The 22,525-nt window shown below is 39.9% G+C and overlaps 1 protein-coding gene across 2 annotated transcripts in view; it reads left to right on the forward strand.

Moving 5' to 3' along the window:
- LOC139101760 (opioid-binding protein/cell adhesion molecule) overlaps window positions 1-22,525 on the forward strand; it is a 113,200-nt gene that overhangs the window by 20,177 nt on the left and 70,498 nt on the right. For both annotated transcript variants that reach the window (XM_070655167.1, XM_070655175.1), the window contains 3 exons: window positions 13,772-13,912; window positions 16,684-16,757; window positions 17,468-17,614. In XM_070655167.1, the coding sequence (XP_070511268.1) occupies window positions 13,834-13,912; window positions 16,684-16,757; window positions 17,468-17,614 (300 nt within the window). In that variant the 5' untranslated portion in view covers window positions 13,772-13,833. The remainder of the gene's footprint in view (window positions 1-13,771; window positions 13,913-16,683; window positions 16,758-17,467; window positions 17,615-22,525) is intronic.

Raw genomic sequence — 22,525 nt, forward strand, 5'->3', positions numbered from 1 at the left:
TTCAGCATGTTGAAATTGCGGCGGAAGTGTTTGCCGTGAAATTATAGACTCGTTCTCTTTAAAAGCATAATCACGAAGCGCTTTTGGAAAGCGAGGAGAACGAGGGGGATAAATCGTAAATATCTCTCTCTATGAAATTTTTATGGAAACGTTATCAATATTAAAACTTAAGGATAGACGCAGTTGAAGGGGGGGAGGAGGAGAGGGGAGTCGTTGAGGGAGTCTGCGAATGATATTAATAGTCCCGCGGGTGCTTTATTCATGAGAAATACATGTAGTTGCTTTCGGTCGATGTAAAATCGTCGGATATGAGAAAACGCGGGGAGAGAGAGAGAGAGAGAGCGTTTGTAAGCAACGCACGACGTTATCGGTACAATGTTTTTCCGATACTTTTATTGATTTCTTTGTTGAGGTACAAATACAGCCCATTTTCTGTATCGACGGATATACTAAGGGGATATTATTTCGTATTATTCCTTTTATGTCATCGCAAATATGAGGTTAAAACGTACAATAAATATGACACATTTATTTAAAAAAATGACAGACTGCAATATTGCTTTCGCGGAATAAATGTTTATCCGCAATTTTCGTCGAGGGGCTCCCGGCGGGATCGCGTTATCCGGGGCTGAAGATGATTTAACGTCCTTCCAGATTCAAAGTTCTTTTCCTAAGTTATACCGATCTATGGAAGATAATTTGCATGTCCCCAAGTGTAGGCGGGAAATCTTTAAGTTACTCGAACATCTGGGAGGAAGAGTTTCTAATAACGAAGTGTTTTCAAGGGATAAGAACCCGGGTGTCGGACAGACTTCCTAATAATGAAATATCCCAGCCGCGGAAGGAGAGAAGACGGGGAAAAGGGATAATTGGAATATCCAACGATCTGCATTCCCGATAATGATATGTCCGTCGAGCGACGATCCAAATCAACTGATTCGCTTCTTTTCACGAGGGTCAGTCATCCGTGCTCCTTAACGACGCCAGCATCGCGTGTCACGCGGCCGCTTCGTCGGCAAACTTCGACTGATGGTTCGAGGTTGAGTAATCAGGCCGTGTGGCTAATTAGGTCGTTAATGAACAGATCGATGAACGCTGGCCGTTAGAAGGGTTCTCTTTGACGTTACCCGACAGTGCCGTCGGTGGTCGGTGCCAACGACGACAATGGCGGCGAACGCGATGAAAACGCCGGGATTAATGTCGGTTCGAAGTTCCATCGCAGAATGGATCACGAGAGCGGATCACGAGAATTTGCGGGATCTGAGGCCAATAATTTTTCGGGGAATTCAGCGAGAAAATAGCCAACTAAGAAGCTTAAGGGAAAACGTGTCCCCTTCTATAACCGCCGTAATATATACGTGTAGCATGGAAAAAAAAAAAAAAAATTATCCAACCGTGAGTTGCCCGCGCGATGATTGGAGGTCTGAAACTGAAGTGCCGTTAGTCTCCGCGTAGATCGATTCCTTGCGGAGGGAACGATGAATCTGACATGAAATTATTCGGCGCTGTGTAACAAATCGTTCTGGAACAAGCCGGCGCGCTCGGCGTACACACATGCCTGCTCGCAAGATTTGCTAATATAGACCGAACGTGGTAAGGAATATCGTCGCGAATTTATTATGCGATAAAACCGGAGCATATTCGCGCATCGGATGAAGATATAGTCGTCGAAATGAATAGTCGTGCAAAGCTCGGGAATAGAAATTTCTTCGGGAAAATGAAGTACGGGGGGCCGTACGTGCGCCGAGAGATAGCGTGTCAGTTAACTATTAGAAGAATCGTGCTCGGTGCGATGAAAATCGATTGATAGCTGCCACTCTTCGCAACAGAAACCCGCATCAGGCTCCGTTTAATCACCAGGCTATTCGGATCGATCCCCTATAGCATTAGTGCAATCGCATTAGCTTCGCACTAGATCCTTTACAAGGGTATTCATTCACTGGTCAGCGTGAATGCGTAAGGTTCTCGCATAATAATTGCTAGGTGTATCTTTTTACTTTTTCTCTTTCGACGTATTCTTACTTGCCTTTACTCTGTAGCAATCAGTTTCCCTCCGATCGTTTTCCTATTCGATTTCGATGGCATTTTAAAACAATCCAGGACAGACCGAGGATTCACCTTTGCTCATATCGCGCGACGCTTTTACTCACGATAACGCTCCTAGTGGATTATGCATCGGCAGTGACTTCGGGTAAAGAGCGTGTGGATTAAATTTCAATTGCTCGTTGTACTCAAATTCCGGGTAGTCCGCACGAGAATACCATCTGTATTTACCTGCCACCGCTACCACGTTGTTTTGCCTTTTCGCTTACAGCAGATAATACGATTTCGCCGCAAGCGTGGATATTGCGTATCGGATAATATTGTTTAAAGAGTTCTCGTGCGTTTGTTTCTATGTTATTGCCTGAACACTCGTTCGGCAACTAACTAAATCTCCCTTTATTGTAATGTTTTTTTTTTAATTTTTTTTATTTTTTATAACTATTTCAGAACAGATTTTATTTTTTTTTTTTTATGAAACCGTTGACAAAGACTTTTGCGTACGGTCGTGAACTAATTTTTACACAAATCAAGAGGGAAGAAATTCACGATTCGTGGTTCCTTGCGGGCCATTGTCAGGGCGAAGAACGCGTGCGTTAACTTTAATTCGCAGTGCGCGTGCACAAATTAGCGTACAGACCTTTATTAGCGTGCATTTCGTCCCGAGCGCAATAAGCCGAATGTTGCACCGGTCGGCTCATGTTATAGCGTAATGCAATATTAATTCAAAGAGCTTTTGAATGGGGAATAAAGCGAACGGAAACGCGCGAGAAAAAAGCTACGTCCTCTTTACATAATAAGCGGGCCACCCTTCTCGTTCGTCCCTCTCGCTTGTTCTCTGCCGCTTGTATCTCTGCCGCTCCGTCTCTCGTCAACCTGCTCATCCGTCTCTTTCTCCGTCTCTCCTTTCTCACCCCTCCCCCCGTCGCGGAAATTTCTTTTCTTCCCGGTTCTTCTTTCGCACCATCGCCCTCCCCTTGTCCCCGCGCTTTTCTCGCGTTGATTTTTTCTCATCCTATCTCGGCTTTATTCCTTCGCTTTCTTCGCTCGACGACGGCGGCACGAGGTAAAGAGAGAGAAAGGGCACGATAGCGCGTGACGTTATGGAAGTTATCTGTGAAATAGGAATCTGCAGTCGAGAGAGAAACGCGCGGGCGGCGCGCGGGAACTTTCCTGAAGAGAGCGAGTCGAATGTCGAGTAAAAAGAAAAGAAGATAGGACGCGATGTTGCGCGCGTAATTAAAATCTTGCTTCAAGAGAACGTAGACATTTTACGAGATAGAATCGCTGACGCGCGCCGTGACTCGTTTCACCATTCACTATTCCCCGCCGTACATTAGTTTTTACTAGCCATTTTATTATAATCAACGCCTTTTTACATCTCTTTCCGTCATCCGCCGCATGGAAAAAAAACGAAAAAAAATATATATTCTCGGACGCGGACTTACTTTGAAAGAATTCGCGTCGCGTCGCGTGAGAACACGCGGAAGAGAGGACGTGATATATCTGATTTACTGGTCCATAAATATTCCTAATCTATACCGGAGACATAACTCTTTCTCGTCCCCCCCACCCTTCCGTTTTTTGTCTATCTCTGTCTCCTTCTCTGACTGTCGTGATTCACGTTGCTGCATCCCTCATTCCGTATCTATAAATGCCTTTTCCCCATTTTTTTTTTTTGTTAGCCTAGTTCTTCTTTCGCTCTGCATATTCTGATAGAAGCGGAGTAATGGGCACTTGCCGTTTGACCAACGAGCTTATTACAATATGGACAATACGATTTTCTTCTAGTCTTTTTCTTTTCTTTTTTTTTTCTTTTCTTTCCTCTTTTTTTTATTTTTTTTAACGGAATATATATTCCAGAAATATTCGATGAATGCTCAATAAAATATTTGACGAGATAATCGAAAGGTTAATACTCCTATTTTTGTACTACGAAAGAATTAAATTATTATTTGTTTCGAAAACAAGATCGTATACGTGCGATGTTCTTGGTTGAACATTTGACCGAATCAATAAAATAAAGTATCACTCGTAACGACGGGATGCGGCTATTTACTGTTACGAGATTCGATGCACCTTACGAGCTACCATTGCCTTACAAGGTACCATTGCTCGATATTTGCATTGTCATAAAAATGGCGCGATATAAATAGAAATTTAAGTTCCGTGGAAATTCAGGCGTACATGAGTGTTAGATACGCGCGTGTGTAAGTGGAGGAAGCGAAGTAAAGAGATATCGGTCTTTTCAAAACTTGCTCTATAAACTAAAGGAGATCGCCGACCGAACGTGCAAGCGGTCGATAACGCGATGTCATTACCGTGTAATTATGAAACTTAAATTTCTAAGTAACGTCTTACTAATTAACGTTAACGACGTTCACTTTTTGTCATTCGTTAGGTGATCTTTTGGGTATTACTGGCCGCCGCCGACACATAAGTGTCCGGCGGTTAGGAAATTAAACGGACATTTCATCCTTATCTCTTAATAATATTACGAAAGATCGTTAGGAGGTGAGCAAAAGATCCTTTGCAAGAAGTAATACCGCGAGTAATCCCCATCTCACGTGCGCGGACAAATACGAACCTAGACCGATGCGACTCTTAATTACTTCTTTATACCGTGCACGTAATAAACGTGATGAATTAACGTGGAAAGTTATTTAAGTTTAAAGTATCATCAGCATTGTGTGTAGTTTCGAAAACACCGAAGGCCAATTCACCGTCACTTATGGTTTCCGTATTTCTCCGGCGCGGGGAAGTAGCAGTGCCGCGGTTGACTTTCCTGTTTGCCGTACTATCGAACTTTAATTAAGCCCAGTCTCCTACTGCGTGGAGTTTCGTTACGGATGACGAAATCGCTGAGAGAGATCGAGAGAAAGAGAGAGAGAGAGGCCGAGAGAAACCCACTGTCTTCTGAAATAATTATTACTCGGCGACAATGATGCGCGCGCAATCATTCATTATTACTGTCTGCAAACAAAATCGGATGACGAGGAGTTATAAAGTTATAATACAGCGAAACATTTTTCTCGAGTCACCTCGCGAAATTCGTCATTCATTTCGGACAGTCGTTATTTAAAGATTATATGTCACCGATATCTCACTCAGCATTTGCCCGTTTATGATTTTGACAATTGCAAATATTGGCGAAAAGCGCTTTGTACAGATTTTATCTGACATTAGCGCGCACGGATATAATCTCATATTTGTAGAGTCGCGTGGTTTTTGCGAGATCTTTTTTACTCTTATTGGTCACTTATTAAACGATATCGAATGCTGGATGACACATTCACGTACATGAAATACTTATAAAGATTCTCTTTCGTGCACTTTTTCTGCCCTCGTTTAAATATCACATTGAACGGTGCACGTTCAGTCTTATATCAACGCGAATAATTACGACATGTATTCCGATAATATCGAAGTATTAATAATAACGATTTCTACATTATTCCTCTGCTATTTTTACTCCGGCCGCGTTTCATTTTTAACATTAGCTTGATATTCATACCTGATAGTGTTACGATAATATATGTATTAAAAGAAAAAATGCATAGAATGTTTTATGAAACAAAAATGTGGGCAAGCTCTTATGGAATGTTAATTGTAAAATGCTTTACATGTTTTCCATCAGTTATCATTAATTTGTCATCATTGTACGCTCTTACTTTATCGCAAGCGGGGTGTACGGCGCGGTATCGACTATTTCGTAATTATATATCGACACTTGTTGCTACCAAATCAGTAAGAATGTCGATAATCTATTAAATTCAAGCGTCCCTAGGTACACGTCGCGGGGGAAAAAAAAATGATTACTCATTCTACTCGTTATCGTCGTAAGCGGGACTATCGCGAGCCGTTCGGGACAGTACGGTGATTAATTGGCGAATTCTACGATACGACAACAAAATATGGCAATGTAATGCCTTCTGATTCCACTTGTTTGTCGACATAACTTTTTGCATTGCGCGCCTAGAGAATATGGAAGCCTGGACAAGATTTACAGATTCACCGTAGTTCGGCGGGAAGCGATTTATTGCCGGCATGTATCGATGTTGAATACATAATGAAATTATTGATCCTCCACGGGTGTGCATTAGTCATGCTGTCTATGCGCCAAACAATATTTCTGGGAGACGAATTTACGATCCGTATCTGCATACCTTTGAGGGCGGAATTGGGAGGGAGAGGGGGGTTTTTCTCGATTCACGCCGGATATTAATTGGACGTTCGTGCGATTTACAGGACACGCAATAATCTGCAAATAGCTCGCGAATATCACGATATCGAGGATACTCTATCAGAGGAAAATCGCGCGGCACACATCACTTAATGGGTTCTTCCATTACACACGTAATGCGAAATCGCATTAGTATCCGGGAAATGCTCGGCTAAGTCGAAACTCTGTATCAAGGACTGGATACGGAGGTTTCTAGAATTCGGAAACTCGCTGGCGATTACGTAGTTCCGCGCGAAACAACGTGCATACCTATACCCTCTTCTTCGTTACGTTAATGAACGTATGGTAATCGCACGCTGGCCATTGTATTTAAGCGTCCCACATTTACAAACGTACATTTACGCGTACAGCCACGGCCTTTCTTATTCCGAACTCTTTTTAATTGTACTTTCTTCTTTAATTTAATCGATTCTGAAAACTACACGGCGATTACGCTTATTATTGTTATTAGGACTAGCAAAAATTTATATTAAAGTTATTATTAGAGGGTCAGATATAAAGATTTATGCTCCGGATTTGAAAGCGAGTTTCCCAATTAATTACTACATTGTGTATCTCTTCGTTTATTCTGGGTAATACCCGCTGCATTATTATATTATAATATGGGTTGTACGGAATGTACGCCGCAAGAAAGGGAAGAAAAGAAAAACCGTGTAACGACTATATTATCTTGGAAGCTTGGTCTTACAATGGCGTATATATCCTGATACACGTATATTCTGATCAATTCCGTTCCGGCATCATGGAAATGAGAACAGCAGGGTCGCATCGTATTGTCGATACAAAGAGATACTGTATACATCTATTTTCTCTCGGAGTTTGTCGCGACAGACCTACGTGCAATTGGCCAGTACATTTGCGAGAGAAAATAAAAAAAAGAACACTTGTTCGTTCGGCGAAAATAACGCGAACAAACTAGAAGAAGGTATCTTCCGCGGACATATCGCATTTTGTTCACAATTGGTAATTTGAATTGCAGCCTAGATCGAATCGACGACTTTCGCGCGGTTGCATATATGTATAATGCACACCGAGGGTGTCCGTCGAATATTTATTTAGCATTCGTATCGGTCGATTTTGCGTGGACAGCATTTACGAACATTAAACGTCGAAAATTACAGTCACGTAGGCGATAATCGAGTAACATTTGCCGCTCTATGTAGATCCGGTGATATAATTCTCTTCAATTTAATACTTCGGCAAGTATTTTCGCGTAACCAGCAAGCGATAGAATTTTCTCCGTAAAAAGAAAGAGAAAAAAAAAAATACGATTCTTCATTCGCGAAAGTATTTCAAATCCGGAGGAAAGAAAATGAGCGCGGAGCGAGCTTTATTTATCATCGCATTAAGTTCGATCTCGAGCTGATCGTATGAAAATCAACGCGCGTTACGTGAAAATGGGTTGCGCGTAAAATTTCCGCCAGTCTGCGCAATGTCCCTGAATATGTGTAAACGATTGCAGGCCGATGCGAGTGTCTCTCCATTTCTATTGCAAACACGCGGCACGGATCAGCCCGGTAATCGCAAGTACGAATTGAACGACACGCGCATCACGTTTAATAGAGGCGAGCGCGAATACAAATACGTAAGTGTATGTATCTGTAGCGACGCGTACATACGTATACAAATGCGTATGTACTACACGGATGTATATAATATATGCATATATAATATATATTATATATATGCAGATATATATATATATATATATATATATATATATATATGTATACATAATATGTATCCGCATGTTCCGGTGTAGTTTACTCGCGGCTGACGCATTGTGCACAGGGTGAGACCGCGTATTAAGGGATGCAGGTGCATAATAATAACGTGAGGCGTGTAGACGCGCTGTCTCAAAGGAGCCGATGAATCGAACTTTCGCCGCGAGTTTCCGAGTCCGTACGTGCAAAATTTTCCAAGAGACGCACGCGAGACACGATTAACTACAATTTCCGCTGAAGTTAAGAGAACGCGACATTAATCACGAGGCGGGTGGCGACGAGGCGACCGGGTATCGTTTCACGAATTCCAGCTCTTTCGTCGCGACGCGAATCCATTGGCCTACATCGAGAGATACCGCGCTGAATATAATCGAGACGGTAATTGTTATCGTGATCGTTAGGAGATCAGTGTTGAAGGGACGGGATGTACGCACGCATCGGTGGTATCGTGAATTGACAATTCCACTTTGGCATTAAGGGAGCGCGGTGAGCAATGGTAGATGCTCCTTGCTGATCCGCTATCGGCTCGATGGCAAGTTTGATGAATTTAAGCTACCCTTCTCCATTTAGATTAGAGTGCTTTACGCCGTTGCTTAGGCGCACCTTTGTGCGCGTAATAAACTGCACTTAAAATTGACAACGTGTCGAAAAAGTCGAGATGATACTCTCGTAAATTTCCGTTAAAATGCCTGCGCCCGAGCACGCTCTGTGCTCTTTCAAGCTTTCTTTAGCTTTCCTACTTGATAAAGTTCTTTTTAATACGACCACACCTAAACCTTAATTATTCTTTTTCTTTTTATGCCGCGTTCTTCATTTCTACTTTCCCCGCTTTTCTTCTTTTTCACTTTACTGTAAACGCGCGCGCACGTGGATGTGCGCATATATGCACACGTGGCGCGCGGTAGTGAATGAGTGTTCGCAATGTATGCTGAGCTCGGGTTTGCTAAACCCAAATGACCGCGCGGATCAGTCATCTCCGCGGAAAATCCCCCGGAGGGTATAGCTTTTAATACAGATTATATTATCATATATTTCGCAATACACGGCGCAGTTATCTTAATAAAATTTTAATGTGGGTCAAACGTAGCCGGTGAAGAGGGTATAAAAATTTTATTCTTTTCCATCAAACTGTCGTTAGATTGCCTTTATGGTGTAACAGTGGTAACGGGGCATTTGTCGGGCTCGAGCGTAGTTTGCGCATTTGAAATGCGATGGTCTGTAGCCAAATGGAGAAAAGACCGCTTTCGCAATGCACCTCGGCGATACGCTATTGCGATAGCGCGCGGTACACGCGCTGCGCATTTTGTTGATTCCACCGTTCCGCATTATCGTATATTGTAATGTATCGTCAAAGTCGCGTTAGGAGCACGATCATTGTTAAAGTTTGCGGAGGAAAGTATCGCTATAAATTCGCGGCATCGTACTAGCGAGAAAGTTGTATCAATACGTTTAAAACGCAATCAAATTGTAGCTGTCACTGTTTCTTTAGCAATAATTTTTTTTTTCTTTTCTTTCTTTTTTATTTCTTTTTTTGTTTAACGCAAATTTACGTAGTCCGTCTTATGCTCGCGGGGGCACGAGTGTGGTCGCGTTCTACGAACACGGCCGTGTTGTCTGACCACGACACGCAGCTGTTCCACCTTTGTCCCAGCGTGATCATTGTAGCCGCAGCTACTTCATCGTTGTCATTCGGACATCAAAGCGTCATCGGTAAACAACGCTTCGTGACCCGGCGTAATTTTTATCCAGATCCGATCTGCCTTCAACACTCTATCGATCCGGCACGCCCCCTTCCCCATCTTCTTTTCCTCATCGAAACTTATATAAAAATACAACTTCTGACGCGCGAATAAAACTGCCGGGGAAGAAACTGCAATATTAACGAGCTCAACTGTAAAGTGAAATTAATTTCCGCATACGGGATATAGTGTGCGCGTATTAAACACGCCGTGCCTCGACATTTCACAAGATCTTATAAAACAAATGATATACTATTCCGCGCTTTTTATGTTTGCCTTAAGAATGCGGCTTGGAACTTAGTTTTCGTTAAAACCTATCGGTTTAAATCGGGCTGCTGCAACTCTCACGATTAATAACCTCTACATTCAGGGCCAACGGGCTAGTTGGTTCGTTGGCTTTTGGGAGGTTTATTCAGCAAACATTGACTGAAGTTGCGATTGCGGAACGACGTATTGTCAAAATCGATCGCCCCTCTTACGGTAGAGTTACGGTAAAAGAGCAGTTACTCGTGAGAAATGCTTCGGTTAGGTAAAATTTTGTATAGATATTATAAAAAAAAAAACAAAAAAAGTTTCTTTCTATTTATTCAGTGTACGTAAAGTAACTTTCGTCGCGCTTAAATTGTATTAAAATTGGTAAAGGTTATTTACGTGCAGTTTAGAACGATCTAAGGAAGTGCTCGAGCTCTTGTTTCCTAACTTACCTCATAACATGTTATCAGATAATTTTCGCGATCGATTGATCACTTGCATCCCTTAATAAACTTCGAAACTTTAATTGAATTAAATTGTAACATTGACACAAGTAAGAAAGTTATACGCTTCCATTGTAATCAACGGCAGCGCATTACAGCGAAGAAGTTGTTCGGGATAGAGAAAATCAAACGTTATGAAATTTCTCTTATCACGTCGGATTGTTATCCCCTATTTCGGACCATTGCTCGTGGTTTAACGTTTTTACGCCCCTACATCGCAACACAAAAATATATATCAGCGCGCGGAAAAGGAGTTTTTGAATAAAAGGAGTCTGATGCGCCTGTGTTTACAATGTATTTTTTTTTTCGACAGTTCCGTTTGATCAGCTGGCGATCGTCTCGATTGCACGTTCGTTCAATTGTCGATTGCAAAACGAGAAAATTTGATCCTCATGCTTCGTTTTTTTTTCTTTTTTTTTTCGTCTGTCGATGCCGCGATAGTATACTGATCGCTTCTCCCGTTGGTGCTCGCAATCTACGTGTCGTAATTTGCTCAATCGCTCGATCTCTTTCTGGTCCAGCGGTCTTCCTGTGCCAATCGGCCGAATCGGCGCTATCGAATGGGCGGGTAGAACATTAGTTACCGGTAACAAGCGCGCAGAACAAGTACGTTACAACGTACCGAGGGCATGTTCTACACAACCATAAAGTACGCGTCACACCATACTATTTGTACAAACCTCGCGGCCTAGGCGTGGATTTGTTTATCGGTTCGCGCACGAGGAATTCTGGACGCACGAGGATTCCGGATCGAATGAGCGGCGATTGACTTTTTATCTACGCGCGTCCTAACAATTGTCGGTTATTGTTGCGAAAGAAAATTTCTCAGAATGCAACGAGAGAAGTTTCCCGGTCTCATCGGTAATGGAGAGAAAAATAACCGCGTGAAATGAAAATAAACGTTTTTGCTAGCGAAACAGTTGAATTACAGAAGATATTCCCTATCCGGCAATTCGCTGACGTTGGCTAACCCGTTTTTCAGCGACGCGACAGCGTTTACCTTCGTTTTTCCAGCCACCGAATCCCCCACAGCCGTTTCTCCAACTCGCTTTTCGTACCGTTGATTCGCGTACGTAGTTCGTAGTTTGTCTAGTTCAAACAACGACGAACAGTTAGATACGGGAGACTTTTATTTGCTGGCGCGAGCGCCGCCGCAACTCGTTACTGGTCCCGGCACCTGCACCAGATGGTGAAATAATTTGAAACTCGCGAATAAGCTACAGGTCCCGGGGTTACTAGGTTTTCAGGAAAACTGAAAATTGCTCGTTCTTTCTTAGTTCCGCGAGCACGACGGGTAGGTATGAGACCGCCTGTTCTTTTCTAGCGTGTAGCGGGATCGGGGAAGAGGATACGCCGCATGTGGAAAGTGACAGCCGGCGGAGAAGCCGCCGCAGGGCTTGTAGAAATCCCAAACTTGTCGATAGATTCGTTAGAGCAAACCCGAAGCTCCCTCGTTCCCTCACGCGGCGAAGCTGTCGAGTCGCGCAACCGTGTTTTCCACCCCCTGCTATCCACCGGAACTTCCGGCCAAATTGAATCACGCGGAATTTCGCGGTAACAATCTTCTGTTTGACTTCGAGCGACCGGTTGATTCACTTCGTGCACGAGATCCGCGCGGCACCCGTAGTCGCCGACCACGGCGATCTTATTTCCCTCATTGAACGGGTCCAAGCTTCCTCGGTACGACACGGCATACATATTTGAAGAGATCCCATCGCAGCCCCCGCCAAGGGATAACATTCTCGTTATATTTTCGGGAGAGCGGATTTATAAAAATGAAAAATAATCGACTCAATTTATTTAATAATGTTTACGTAACACGGTAACTATTAGGTTACGTTGCATTATCCCGTTTTTTGAAAAGTGAAATATTGCGAGTTAACGCGAAAACGTAAACAATGTAATTTATGTAATGCATTTATGATGTTATAAATAATAACGCACGAATGTATAATTTACGGCGCATGTCTTCGGATTAAATTAGCTTAGAATTTCATCCGGCGTTCCTGATTCACGTGAAACTGTTCTCTGTTTAACGTGTCTACGTTGATTTTTCAAATTTGCTCGGCTTTCGTATTTACCGCTACAATTAAAAATTTACATATGTTCCAGTTACTTTTTCATCATTAAATTATCTCGCCGCGGTTTTTCTAGAATTTCAATTTTATGCAGCCTGAAGATTTCATATCGTAGCTTATTTGGAAAGATGGGCTTTTCTGTATTTCACATATATGTCGCGCACGAGTGTGTATATGACAGTCATTTCTCTATTGCGAAGTGTTCTGTGTACCGCGAACTCGAGTAAAGTAGAAGCTTCGGAGAAAATAGGAAGTTGGCTACGAAACATCTAAAAGGGAACCACTTGATTTGATAGCGGCATCTGCTTTGTTCAAACACAAATCGGCATTTAATGCCGTTTGACAATTTTACTTTGTCTCTTGTTGATTACAATAAGTCGTTCGCGCGGCAGTCGTTTTATCTACGTTTTTGGATTTAAATAATACTAGAAGAAACCATGCGCGCGCTATTTTTTAAGAGATCCTAATTACAAACTACGAAAAAAAAAATCATGCGACTCACCAATCTGCATGAGCTTCAGCGGAGTTGTAGAGTTCTGCCGGTGACTGTAACATAAAATATAACATATTAATGTAGACATGTTAGTATTTAAATTAATGTAAGGGTAAAGCTTTATTTTTATAAAGATTAAAAAAAAAGAAATTTATATTTACTTAAAAGTTGCTCCGCCGATGCATGATGCCCTTCCCGGGCCTGTTCTTCTTCTCAGATGGGACGTGTCGAGTCATCCTTCCGCGCACAAGTCACTCGCGAACAGCCCGACCGTGATTTTACAATCGCGAAAATTATTGATCTCTTTCGCGCGTTCCTGTCCGACACTCGCGTTTAGAATAAAACCAAAAAATTACGCCCGAATATTTTGCGGAACTCCCGGAACGACCGACAAACCGGCTGCGGTTCGTATAATTAATAATATCGGCGGTGACGACACTTTCGTTGACAGCAGTGGATGCAGCTGCGTCGATCTGTAACAAAAAAAAATATATAATTTAATAAACGGCAACAATAGAATCGATTAATCAGCTAATTCTTACGTAACACCGATTTTTTTAATAGAGACTAGCGCCGATAATTAATTTAGGTAAAATAAAATTGCTCTATGCGTTGATTACTTCGTTTCATATTGTAAAATCCTTTTGCTAAAATAAGGATCGCAAGATTAAATAAATGTTCTGCTTCTTGTGTTTGCAGATAAACAATTGTGCTGCTGCGTACCAGCTTTGGGAACAGAAATGAGTTGAGGATCGACTACGATGTTGAGTCGTCTTTCGGCCGTGGTGGCCTCCATTTTGGTTCACCAGATATATTTTTTGTGCACTGCCAGCGCGTTAGGTAAATAGTTAAATATCACGTTATTTATGTAATTTCATAATGGAGAAACAGCCTCGTAATCTTTATCGTGAAACAGATATACTCGCTATACTTTGCAATACTAATGCCGCGTTAAAACTACCTGAATTAAAGATTATAAAATTGTATAAAAAGCGGATTTGCCGCGGTACATGAACGGAATTTTTGCAACCATTTATTTGTTTCTCCGGCCTGCTCGCGGAAAAGTCAGTCTTTGTTGTCGGTGGGGAAAAAAAAATATATATATTCCAGACATAGTTGCTGGAAACAGAAAATCAGATTATACTGAATAACGAGGTATGAGCTGAACGCTCGGTACCCAGACCTTGTCCTATAATTTTCCAATTAAGGCATTGGATTCTCATAAATCCATGAGCACGGATGGCTTCCATAAATTTGACGCCGTAGCCGAGCGACAAACCGCGGTCGATTCGACGTACTTTTAGATTCGAGGCGGCTCTTACAAGGTTTGGATGAAATGCTGATATTGAAGGGAGAGAAGAACTATGAGACTCGTGCAATTGGTCACGATACTTCCGAACGGTACGAAAGTCTGTTTTCCTTTGACAGAAATAATATAGGGCACTTTCGGAACGTATTGGGTCTGGGCGCGACTGCTCCCTGTCTTTGTGCAACGCGAAAATATATTACAACAAGGCAGTTTGAGAGTTCGCCGAGAAAAACCGCTCGTCTTTAATTTTTATACATATATATATATATATATAAAGTTAATACGTTAAAGTATATGCTAAGCTAATTTTAATACCGCTAGCGCGTTAATTTTTTTTCTAGAAATTTATTCCCGGGATACTTAACATAATGTTGGGAAGATTTTAATTTCTTTCGTTCGTTGTTCTTCCGGGATTTACGTGAAACTCACGCGCGACAGTGTCTTTCACAAACACGCCACTTTCTGATGCGTCGGTACGTAATCCGTGCTTGCAAGCGTATCTAAAACGAAATCCTGACCAGTAAGTGAGCTTATCCCTCTCACGGAGATTACGTGCTTCGTCTTTCTAGCGGATATTAGAAGTCCGTTTGCCTCATTCCTTTTCCAAGGTGTCTCTTTGTAGCGAGAGAATTCAACTTGTTAGATTGGCGCGGGCGCCGGAGAGGCGAAAGGTCCTTTGCCAGCGCGCCGGTTGCTAGAACTGATACATCTCTCGGGGATTATCCCGTCTTCCTACGGGAAATACTTAGGTCGAGACCTTGGAACAGGAATAGAGAAACAGAGAGAAAGCGGGGCAATTCGTCAAAGCGGTGGTGAAAGGGAGTTGTCGGCGCGCGGACGATCAGCTGGGAAAATAATTTCCAAGTGCACCCCCTCCCCTCCTCCTCACATAGTCAGGATTTCTTAGAGCCTCGTAGTGAGATGGGAAAGATCCTCGGCGAAGTTCCTCCGAATTGAACCTGAACGGAGCCGACCGTGGGGAACCGTTTGAACCATCGAATTTGATGGAGAGAGATATTGCCATTCCCTCACGTGGTCTTTTCGAATTCTATCGCGGTTTTCCTTTATTTTTCCACATCCCGCTTGTCTCTTTCAACGGCGCGCGCTTTATAAGGGACTCAGATTGCACGGTTTCCTCGGTATCGCCTCGAAAAACGACGACGCCGCTGGAAAACTGGCTTTATTACCTCTTTCTGTTCGATCTGCGCGCGTACCGTGCCAAGCTATGTAAAGCTATGCTTATAAGATGCTTGATGCCTTCGAACCCAGACAGGGGTAAAAAAGATAACGTAGTTGCAAAAATTCTATCGAATAACGTTGAAATATGTTCACGTGCGTGTACACGTAAAGGATATAATATGGAAAATAAATAATAACGTTACAAAATTATATTACGTTTATAATACAATCTTAAAGTTAATATATCGTTTACCGTAATTTAATCTTAGGTAATTAACTTAGCTTCTACATATTTCCGGGCATTTTAATTTTCGATGCTTTTTATTTACCAGACGAGTTATTTGTACAAATACGTACTTATTACCTCGCGGAAATTTTTTTTTTTATACCATTTTCCATCACAGGCAAATCCGTTTAGGCAGATGCACGCGCAATACGCGCATTGTTTGCAAAACATCTCGTAACGGGACGTTTACTTTTGCTACATGCGTTTACCTCGAATTTTCGTAGAATTATTTATTCAGTGCGATGTAATAAAAACATGCCGATAGCACTGCTGCGTATGCATTCGCGCACGTCGAAACCATACCTCGCTTTTACGTTTCGGTGTTGAGACACACATGGTTTTGAAAATTTCGGTCGTGTTTATTTTCTCGCATATTACAACAGAAATATTTTGCTGAACAATGGCGACACAATTTTCTATAGTTTTCTTATAGAGATACGTAATTTCTCTTCAAAATTGCAAGCGGTTATAAAGTTGTAATAATCTTTTCGTACTTTGGTGACGCACGACGTATTAAGAAATCCGCCAATGGTTATGCAACTTTATGAGGAGAATATATTTGCGCGTACCGTCTCAGGAAGTTACATAGCCGCGTATGCTTCTTGCTGATAAGGCCATTCAAGATGTCGGCAAGTGCATGGATTCGCTCCGTGTACATCGGGGTGGAAAGTGAAATCTTTTTCGATGTCGTGCACGCATCACGAATAACTATATTTCTACCGTGAATTTAATATCTTGAAGATTTTAAACTTTAAAACGATATCATTTTTTTTTAACGTCTGCGATACTTTGCTGTATTACATATGTCTAACATCAAAAATTATTTTTTTGTTGCAGGTGTGAAACCATTTCCAAATTTTGAAAAATTACCACGTTCATTCTGGCACGAACTTAGTTCCCCTTTCACAGAGGTATACGAAGTTGCATTTATTAAATTTATTAGTAGATTTTTTTCAATTGTTTAATCTTAGAACAGCGTCTAAAAAACTTGAATAACACTGCGATTTGTCGCAGCTTTTCAAATTTTTTATTTTTGTTTAATTCTTTTATTTATTCACGTAATAAATGAGTTTTTATTAATATTATCTGTTCGGTTACATACTTAAATTTCTGAATTTTTAATAATAACTACCCAAAATTATTAACCTGCGTCGAAATTATGTTTTATCAAAATTTCATAGATTTAATTATACTCGTGTATGAAAAATGACGTTGAATATGATGTGTTCTAGAATTAATATAATTTAATAGATGTATATAGAATGAATATACTTAATGCATTGCTAAAAGTATTTCAGTTTCTTTTACTTTTGAAAAATTTTAGATGAAAATAAAGTTCATATTTTTTTTAAACAAGTAAAAAATAAAAAAAACGTGCTTCTCAATGTAAATAAGGTTATGTGGTTCTTATCAAAATTTGCAATTCAGATTACATTTACGTCACACTCACTATTTGAATGTTTCGTATTTATCACTTCCGGTGTTTCGAATAAAACATTACATGTACTTGAAATTAACAGCAATCGCAATTATTCTATATTATTTTAAGACAGTTTCGTTAATTATAATGCAAGCGCATAAATAACAAAGAGAAGCAAATGCATTTTAGCTTTTATTGCAGGTTTACGAGGTGGAGAATTTCGTGACTGAAACAGGTACTCCTGAGCCGAGACCGTTTTTCGAGGATCCAGAAAGCAACATTACTGTACAACTCGGTGCTCAAGTCTACATGCACTGCAGAATACAAAATTTACAAAATACTCTAAAGGTAAGTTAAACACTTTCATCTTCAAGAATATTCAGCATAACGCATGAACTCGTCGACAGTTTTCGGTTCTGTGCAATTTATCCTTATATACGTTAATTTTTGTGTACTAGACAAATTGGTATGAAACTCTCCAGCATCTATTTTTTTACATTTCTTTCGTTTACATCAGTACTTTTTTAAATATAAACTTTCGCCCCCCCTTTTTTTTACAACATTAATTGTCATACAAAGTATGAAAGGACACTGTTAAAATATTTTACTACGTTTCCGTGCAAGCTTCGTAAGAATATACATAATAAACATAACATTTTCAATGTATGCGATATTATGTTATCTTCTAAAAGCCAAGCACTTCACATTGTTTTATGTAGAGACTTTGTTGATTTTCCCGTCCCCTTTCCCATGTGCAGCTACTATGCAGCACTTAGCTCATCCTAATTCTCCCAAAGGAAATTCCACGGATGGCGGTAGGATATTTTCCTCCTAATTTTGTGGCCGCGCTACTCAATTATTATGACGCAAATAATAGCTATAATGCGCCAAGCCCCCGTGCTCCTTGTGCAAGCGTACCTTGTATGTTTATTCAATATTAAATTGCCTATTTATTATTAGCATTTGCGAGGAACTCAATATAAAAGTACATTTCGTCGCGTGCAATTTCCACCTCGTCATTTGTAAAAGATTAACAAACTTTTTGAATTAAAAAAAAAAAAGAAAAGCAAACCTAAAATTATGGAATATAATTACAAGAATGTAATTACAAATAGCATTTCGTGAATTTTGCTTTAACTTTCAGAATAATACAGATTAGTTACTTGTAATGCCGTTATAACGGAATTGCAACTAATATGTAATTTTCTAGTTTTTCTTCGATGTTTCCACGATTCTCTAATGCATTTTGATATATTGTTGCGTTGCACGGCATTGTTTCTGATGGGGTTTTACAACTATCCTGTTTAAAGGATTTAATCCTTAACGTACAAATACATTGAGAGCATTCCGTTGAAACTGATAGTTATGAACCTTTGAAACAGTTTGCAACTTGATATTACCGGAGCTCTTAAGACAAGTAACACTTTGCGTTAGTAAATATCGATATCGGTACGATATAATTTTCTTGTGATAGAAAGAGATTTAAACGTATAATGTTATTGATTAAACTGCCTTTTCTATTTCAATCGCTGCTATTACCGTCATATTTTTCTGTTAAAATTTTCACTTTTTATCAATAAAATAATTTAATGAAACGCTTTACGTAAAATCTATTAATGACGAAAGCATTTATCGCGCGTTCGCTTATTTCAATTATAAACTTGCTTTTATAGGGGAAATGTATTTGTCGATATCAGTTTGTCGTAACGAAGATAAGGGAAAAGCTCGGCGTCATTGCACTTGCGATGTATCGCGATCAACAAATCGTCGGTGAACTTACCAATCTCTCGAGCAAAGCTCGAGTCACATAGGAAGCATTTACAAACAGTGTATCAGAACATTTCGCTCGTTGGTTGCGAGTACTTGGAATTCAATCTTTCTAAGTGAGAATACGGTGGGGTTTGAGTGGAACAAGTTGTTCTATATATACGGCGAAATGAGAGCTGTACGCGTTTGTCTGCATTCTTACGAAACGCGTTTTTGAGCTCGATTTAAGAACTGATTTAAGAGTCTTCAAAAATCTTATCTCAATCCGAACAAATGTAAAATAAATTGCCGTCGCTTTTTTTTTTTTTTTTTTATCGCCGGTTTTATTGCGCGTGGAAAGTTAAGCGAAATTATGCCCCGCGAATAAAAATATATTAAGCGAAAATTCCGATAAACATATGCCATCGATAGACGAGAGCCTAAGTGTTCTTCTGCATCAAACATGCCAAATATTTGCGAGAACGAGCCAACGTGCCTCAGAAGGAATTTATGTCATGAATAATATTTTCGGCATCTATTCCATTATGGCAAATTTTCTATCTTGGCAAAGCACTTATTTTTAATATTTATGAAATATTATTTTAATTAAAGTGCACGTTTACCAGACGTTTTAAAAAATGTGAAATTATTTTAAACGTATCTGCTTATACAGAAATTGAAGTGCCTCTTTATTTCCCTAATAAAATATTTTGGAACGAAGGCGTTGAGACTGATTTATTTCGATAAATGCAGGAAAACTATAGAACAGCAACTTTATTAATAGTAACAAAAGACTTATTTCTTGCTTCACGATCAATAATGTTAATAAGACAGTTGCTCGAACTACTCTCTAATGCAGGATCCATGAGTTTGCTGTTCCAGCTGTTTATTCTCAGTCGCCCAGTGTCGGACGAGTAGGAAGAATGATTGACTTAAAGTACTTAAAGACAGCCCATGCCTGTAAGCGCTCACCCGTTACTTGATGAAATAATCAATTTATGTAAAGTATCTCGGTTCGCATATTTTAAACACGTATTCTGAATAAATTTATTTCGGATTATCGTTATCCTACTTTTATTAAAAAATATCGAACTAACGTTTCGAAAAAAAAAAACTAAAAAAATCACTCTTTAAAAATTTGCAAATGAAATAGAAAGATGATCGTTTCAGAAATTACTTTATGTTTAGCAAGTTTTTTTTTTTCATACACTGTATAAAGTGTTGAATACCTACGTGGCGTTAATATTATTTTTCGAATCCGTATTATTATATGTGAATCACAAACAAGGGAAAAGACGGCGTAGATATAGGTATACAAAATTACTGGCGCGATGCAAATAACCATAGTTCTTATAAGTAAGACTTCTGTATTCCAAATTGTCTCGAAGTCGTTACGAACTTCTTCCTGTTTTCGCGACTTTCCGCGCATATAACGTGCACATCGGCCGAACTTTTAACAATGTCCCCGCCGCGCGCGCGCCACATTCAAGTTTATACCTGTGTAATTAGTTTGACGAGGACTCGTTACTACATTAATTATAAACGAACCAAAACCCTCTCTATAGTAATACGACACTAACGTCTTTTGCTCCGCATAGCTTAAAACAGCGGCGAGTATGTCGTGGCTAAAAAAGCCATGTATTAAAGCAATTTTAATTAATCGATTAAAATTTTTGTTTGCGATTACGTTTGGAATCGAGTTAAGTCTTGACTTTCGTGCGTTTTATTATAATTTCTTTTCTTTTTTTTTTCTTTTTCCCTCGTGTCACTCAAAAGAGTTGGACAGGGCCGCTATGTGGATCGAATAGATGTTGAATAAGTGCTTCTCGATTGCCCCGACCGCATTGATTCGTTGTGCGCATCAATTCTAAAGGGAATCGCGTGCTGGATTGTCTTTCTACTCGTGGTAGTGCAATACTGTGATGCACACTGGTATCACTTTCTTGAATTTAATCGAGGTTGGAATTCTAGAAAACGATTTGTGCGCAACAAGAGCTTCCTAAATGATGATAGACAAATTAAAGCCGAAAATTTTCGCATCTATCCATTAACACGTAATTACACATTGTAATTATTTCATCGGTACACGCATACATTAATAAACACATTAAAAGCTTACTATTATATGTATAAAACATGAACGAACTACTGAAATTAATTTGTAAACGAAATGAGTGCCTGAAGGAAATTATATATTTTACGTGTTTTGTATTCGATCTGCGAAAGTTAATTAAAATCAACGTGTTGATACATAAGAACAATTAACGAACAAAATGAAATTTTGCATATTTTAATTAAATTACACAATCAAATTTTACCATCAAACAACATTGTGTATCACTTTTTTTTATTATTAAAATTTTTACTGTTGCGCGTATTTAATTTATTTTAAAAATTCCAATTACTTGCTGTATATTTTTATATTTATTACTTTGGGCTTTCTAACTAATTGTGTCATTGATAATATGATTTAGACAAAGAAATTGAAATTCAGTGTTACAAGCCCTCCTACGATTTACGAACGCGTGAGTTCTGAGTTCTTTAAAATAATCTGCATATCCTGATAGATATGATTAGAACATATGTATATTCCTACTCTGAATGCATAAATAATTAAATTGATTACAACGTGAAATAATTCTCGATCTTGGTGAGAATCCTGGTGAAGCTTTTTAATATGTTCCATTTTTCAACACATTACATTTGATTAAATTCGCGAATGCAACTCATTATATATTGCACCTGTTATATTACCGCGTTCTAATAATTTCAATAATTGTTGACAAGAAATATTTTATCAATTCCCGCTATTATTATCACTCTAGCAATGATTTATCAGCAAAAATTTCCGCCGCTGTCTTTTCTCCTCTCGAGAAGTTTTCTTTTCGGAAAGTTATTATTTCATTTTGCGTCCACGTATCCAACTCCTTTTCAATTAATTATTTTCTGTCTTCCGGTTCGCGCTTACTTTGTCCGTTATTCTGTATTTAGCGCAACTGAGTTTTAGCAGCTTCCTCCGACCGCGAACAAAGTTCTCACGTAGCTCGTCAATAAGTGGTTCAAAGACTAATCAAAGTTTTGCAAACGTGACTCACGTTCACTGTCTCGGCAATACACAATAAAGTTATTTCCCTTCGTCATTGTCGAAACATGCGCGAAAGTTTGCATGGCTCGTCTCGTCAGTGCGACGTCATTTTTCAACTTTTCGCACACTGTTGTCGACGACAACGGGCTTCGATTGCGGTTCACTCGATGGACCGGCGAATCCAATTTTCTTACCTTTGTGCCCGCGGACCGAATTCCAGTTAGACTGGCTTTACGGATTTCGGCAAGCGTCAGAGATCACGGTTGACCGGAACGAGATCTCTACTGTTGGAGTTGCGATCACGTAACTCATGAGTTCCGTGGTGGTGTAAGAGGCTCCGCACACGATCAGATTTGAGAAAATTTTGGAACTTTTAAATCTATTTAATATCTTTTACAATATCTATTACCTAGAGCCGTAGTAAAAAG

This window comes from Cardiocondyla obscurior, linkage group LG01, assembly GCF_019399895.1.
Source record: "Cardiocondyla obscurior isolate alpha-2009 linkage group LG01, Cobs3.1, whole genome shotgun sequence".
NCBI classification, from domain to species: domain Eukaryota; kingdom Metazoa; phylum Arthropoda; class Insecta; order Hymenoptera; family Formicidae; genus Cardiocondyla; species Cardiocondyla obscurior.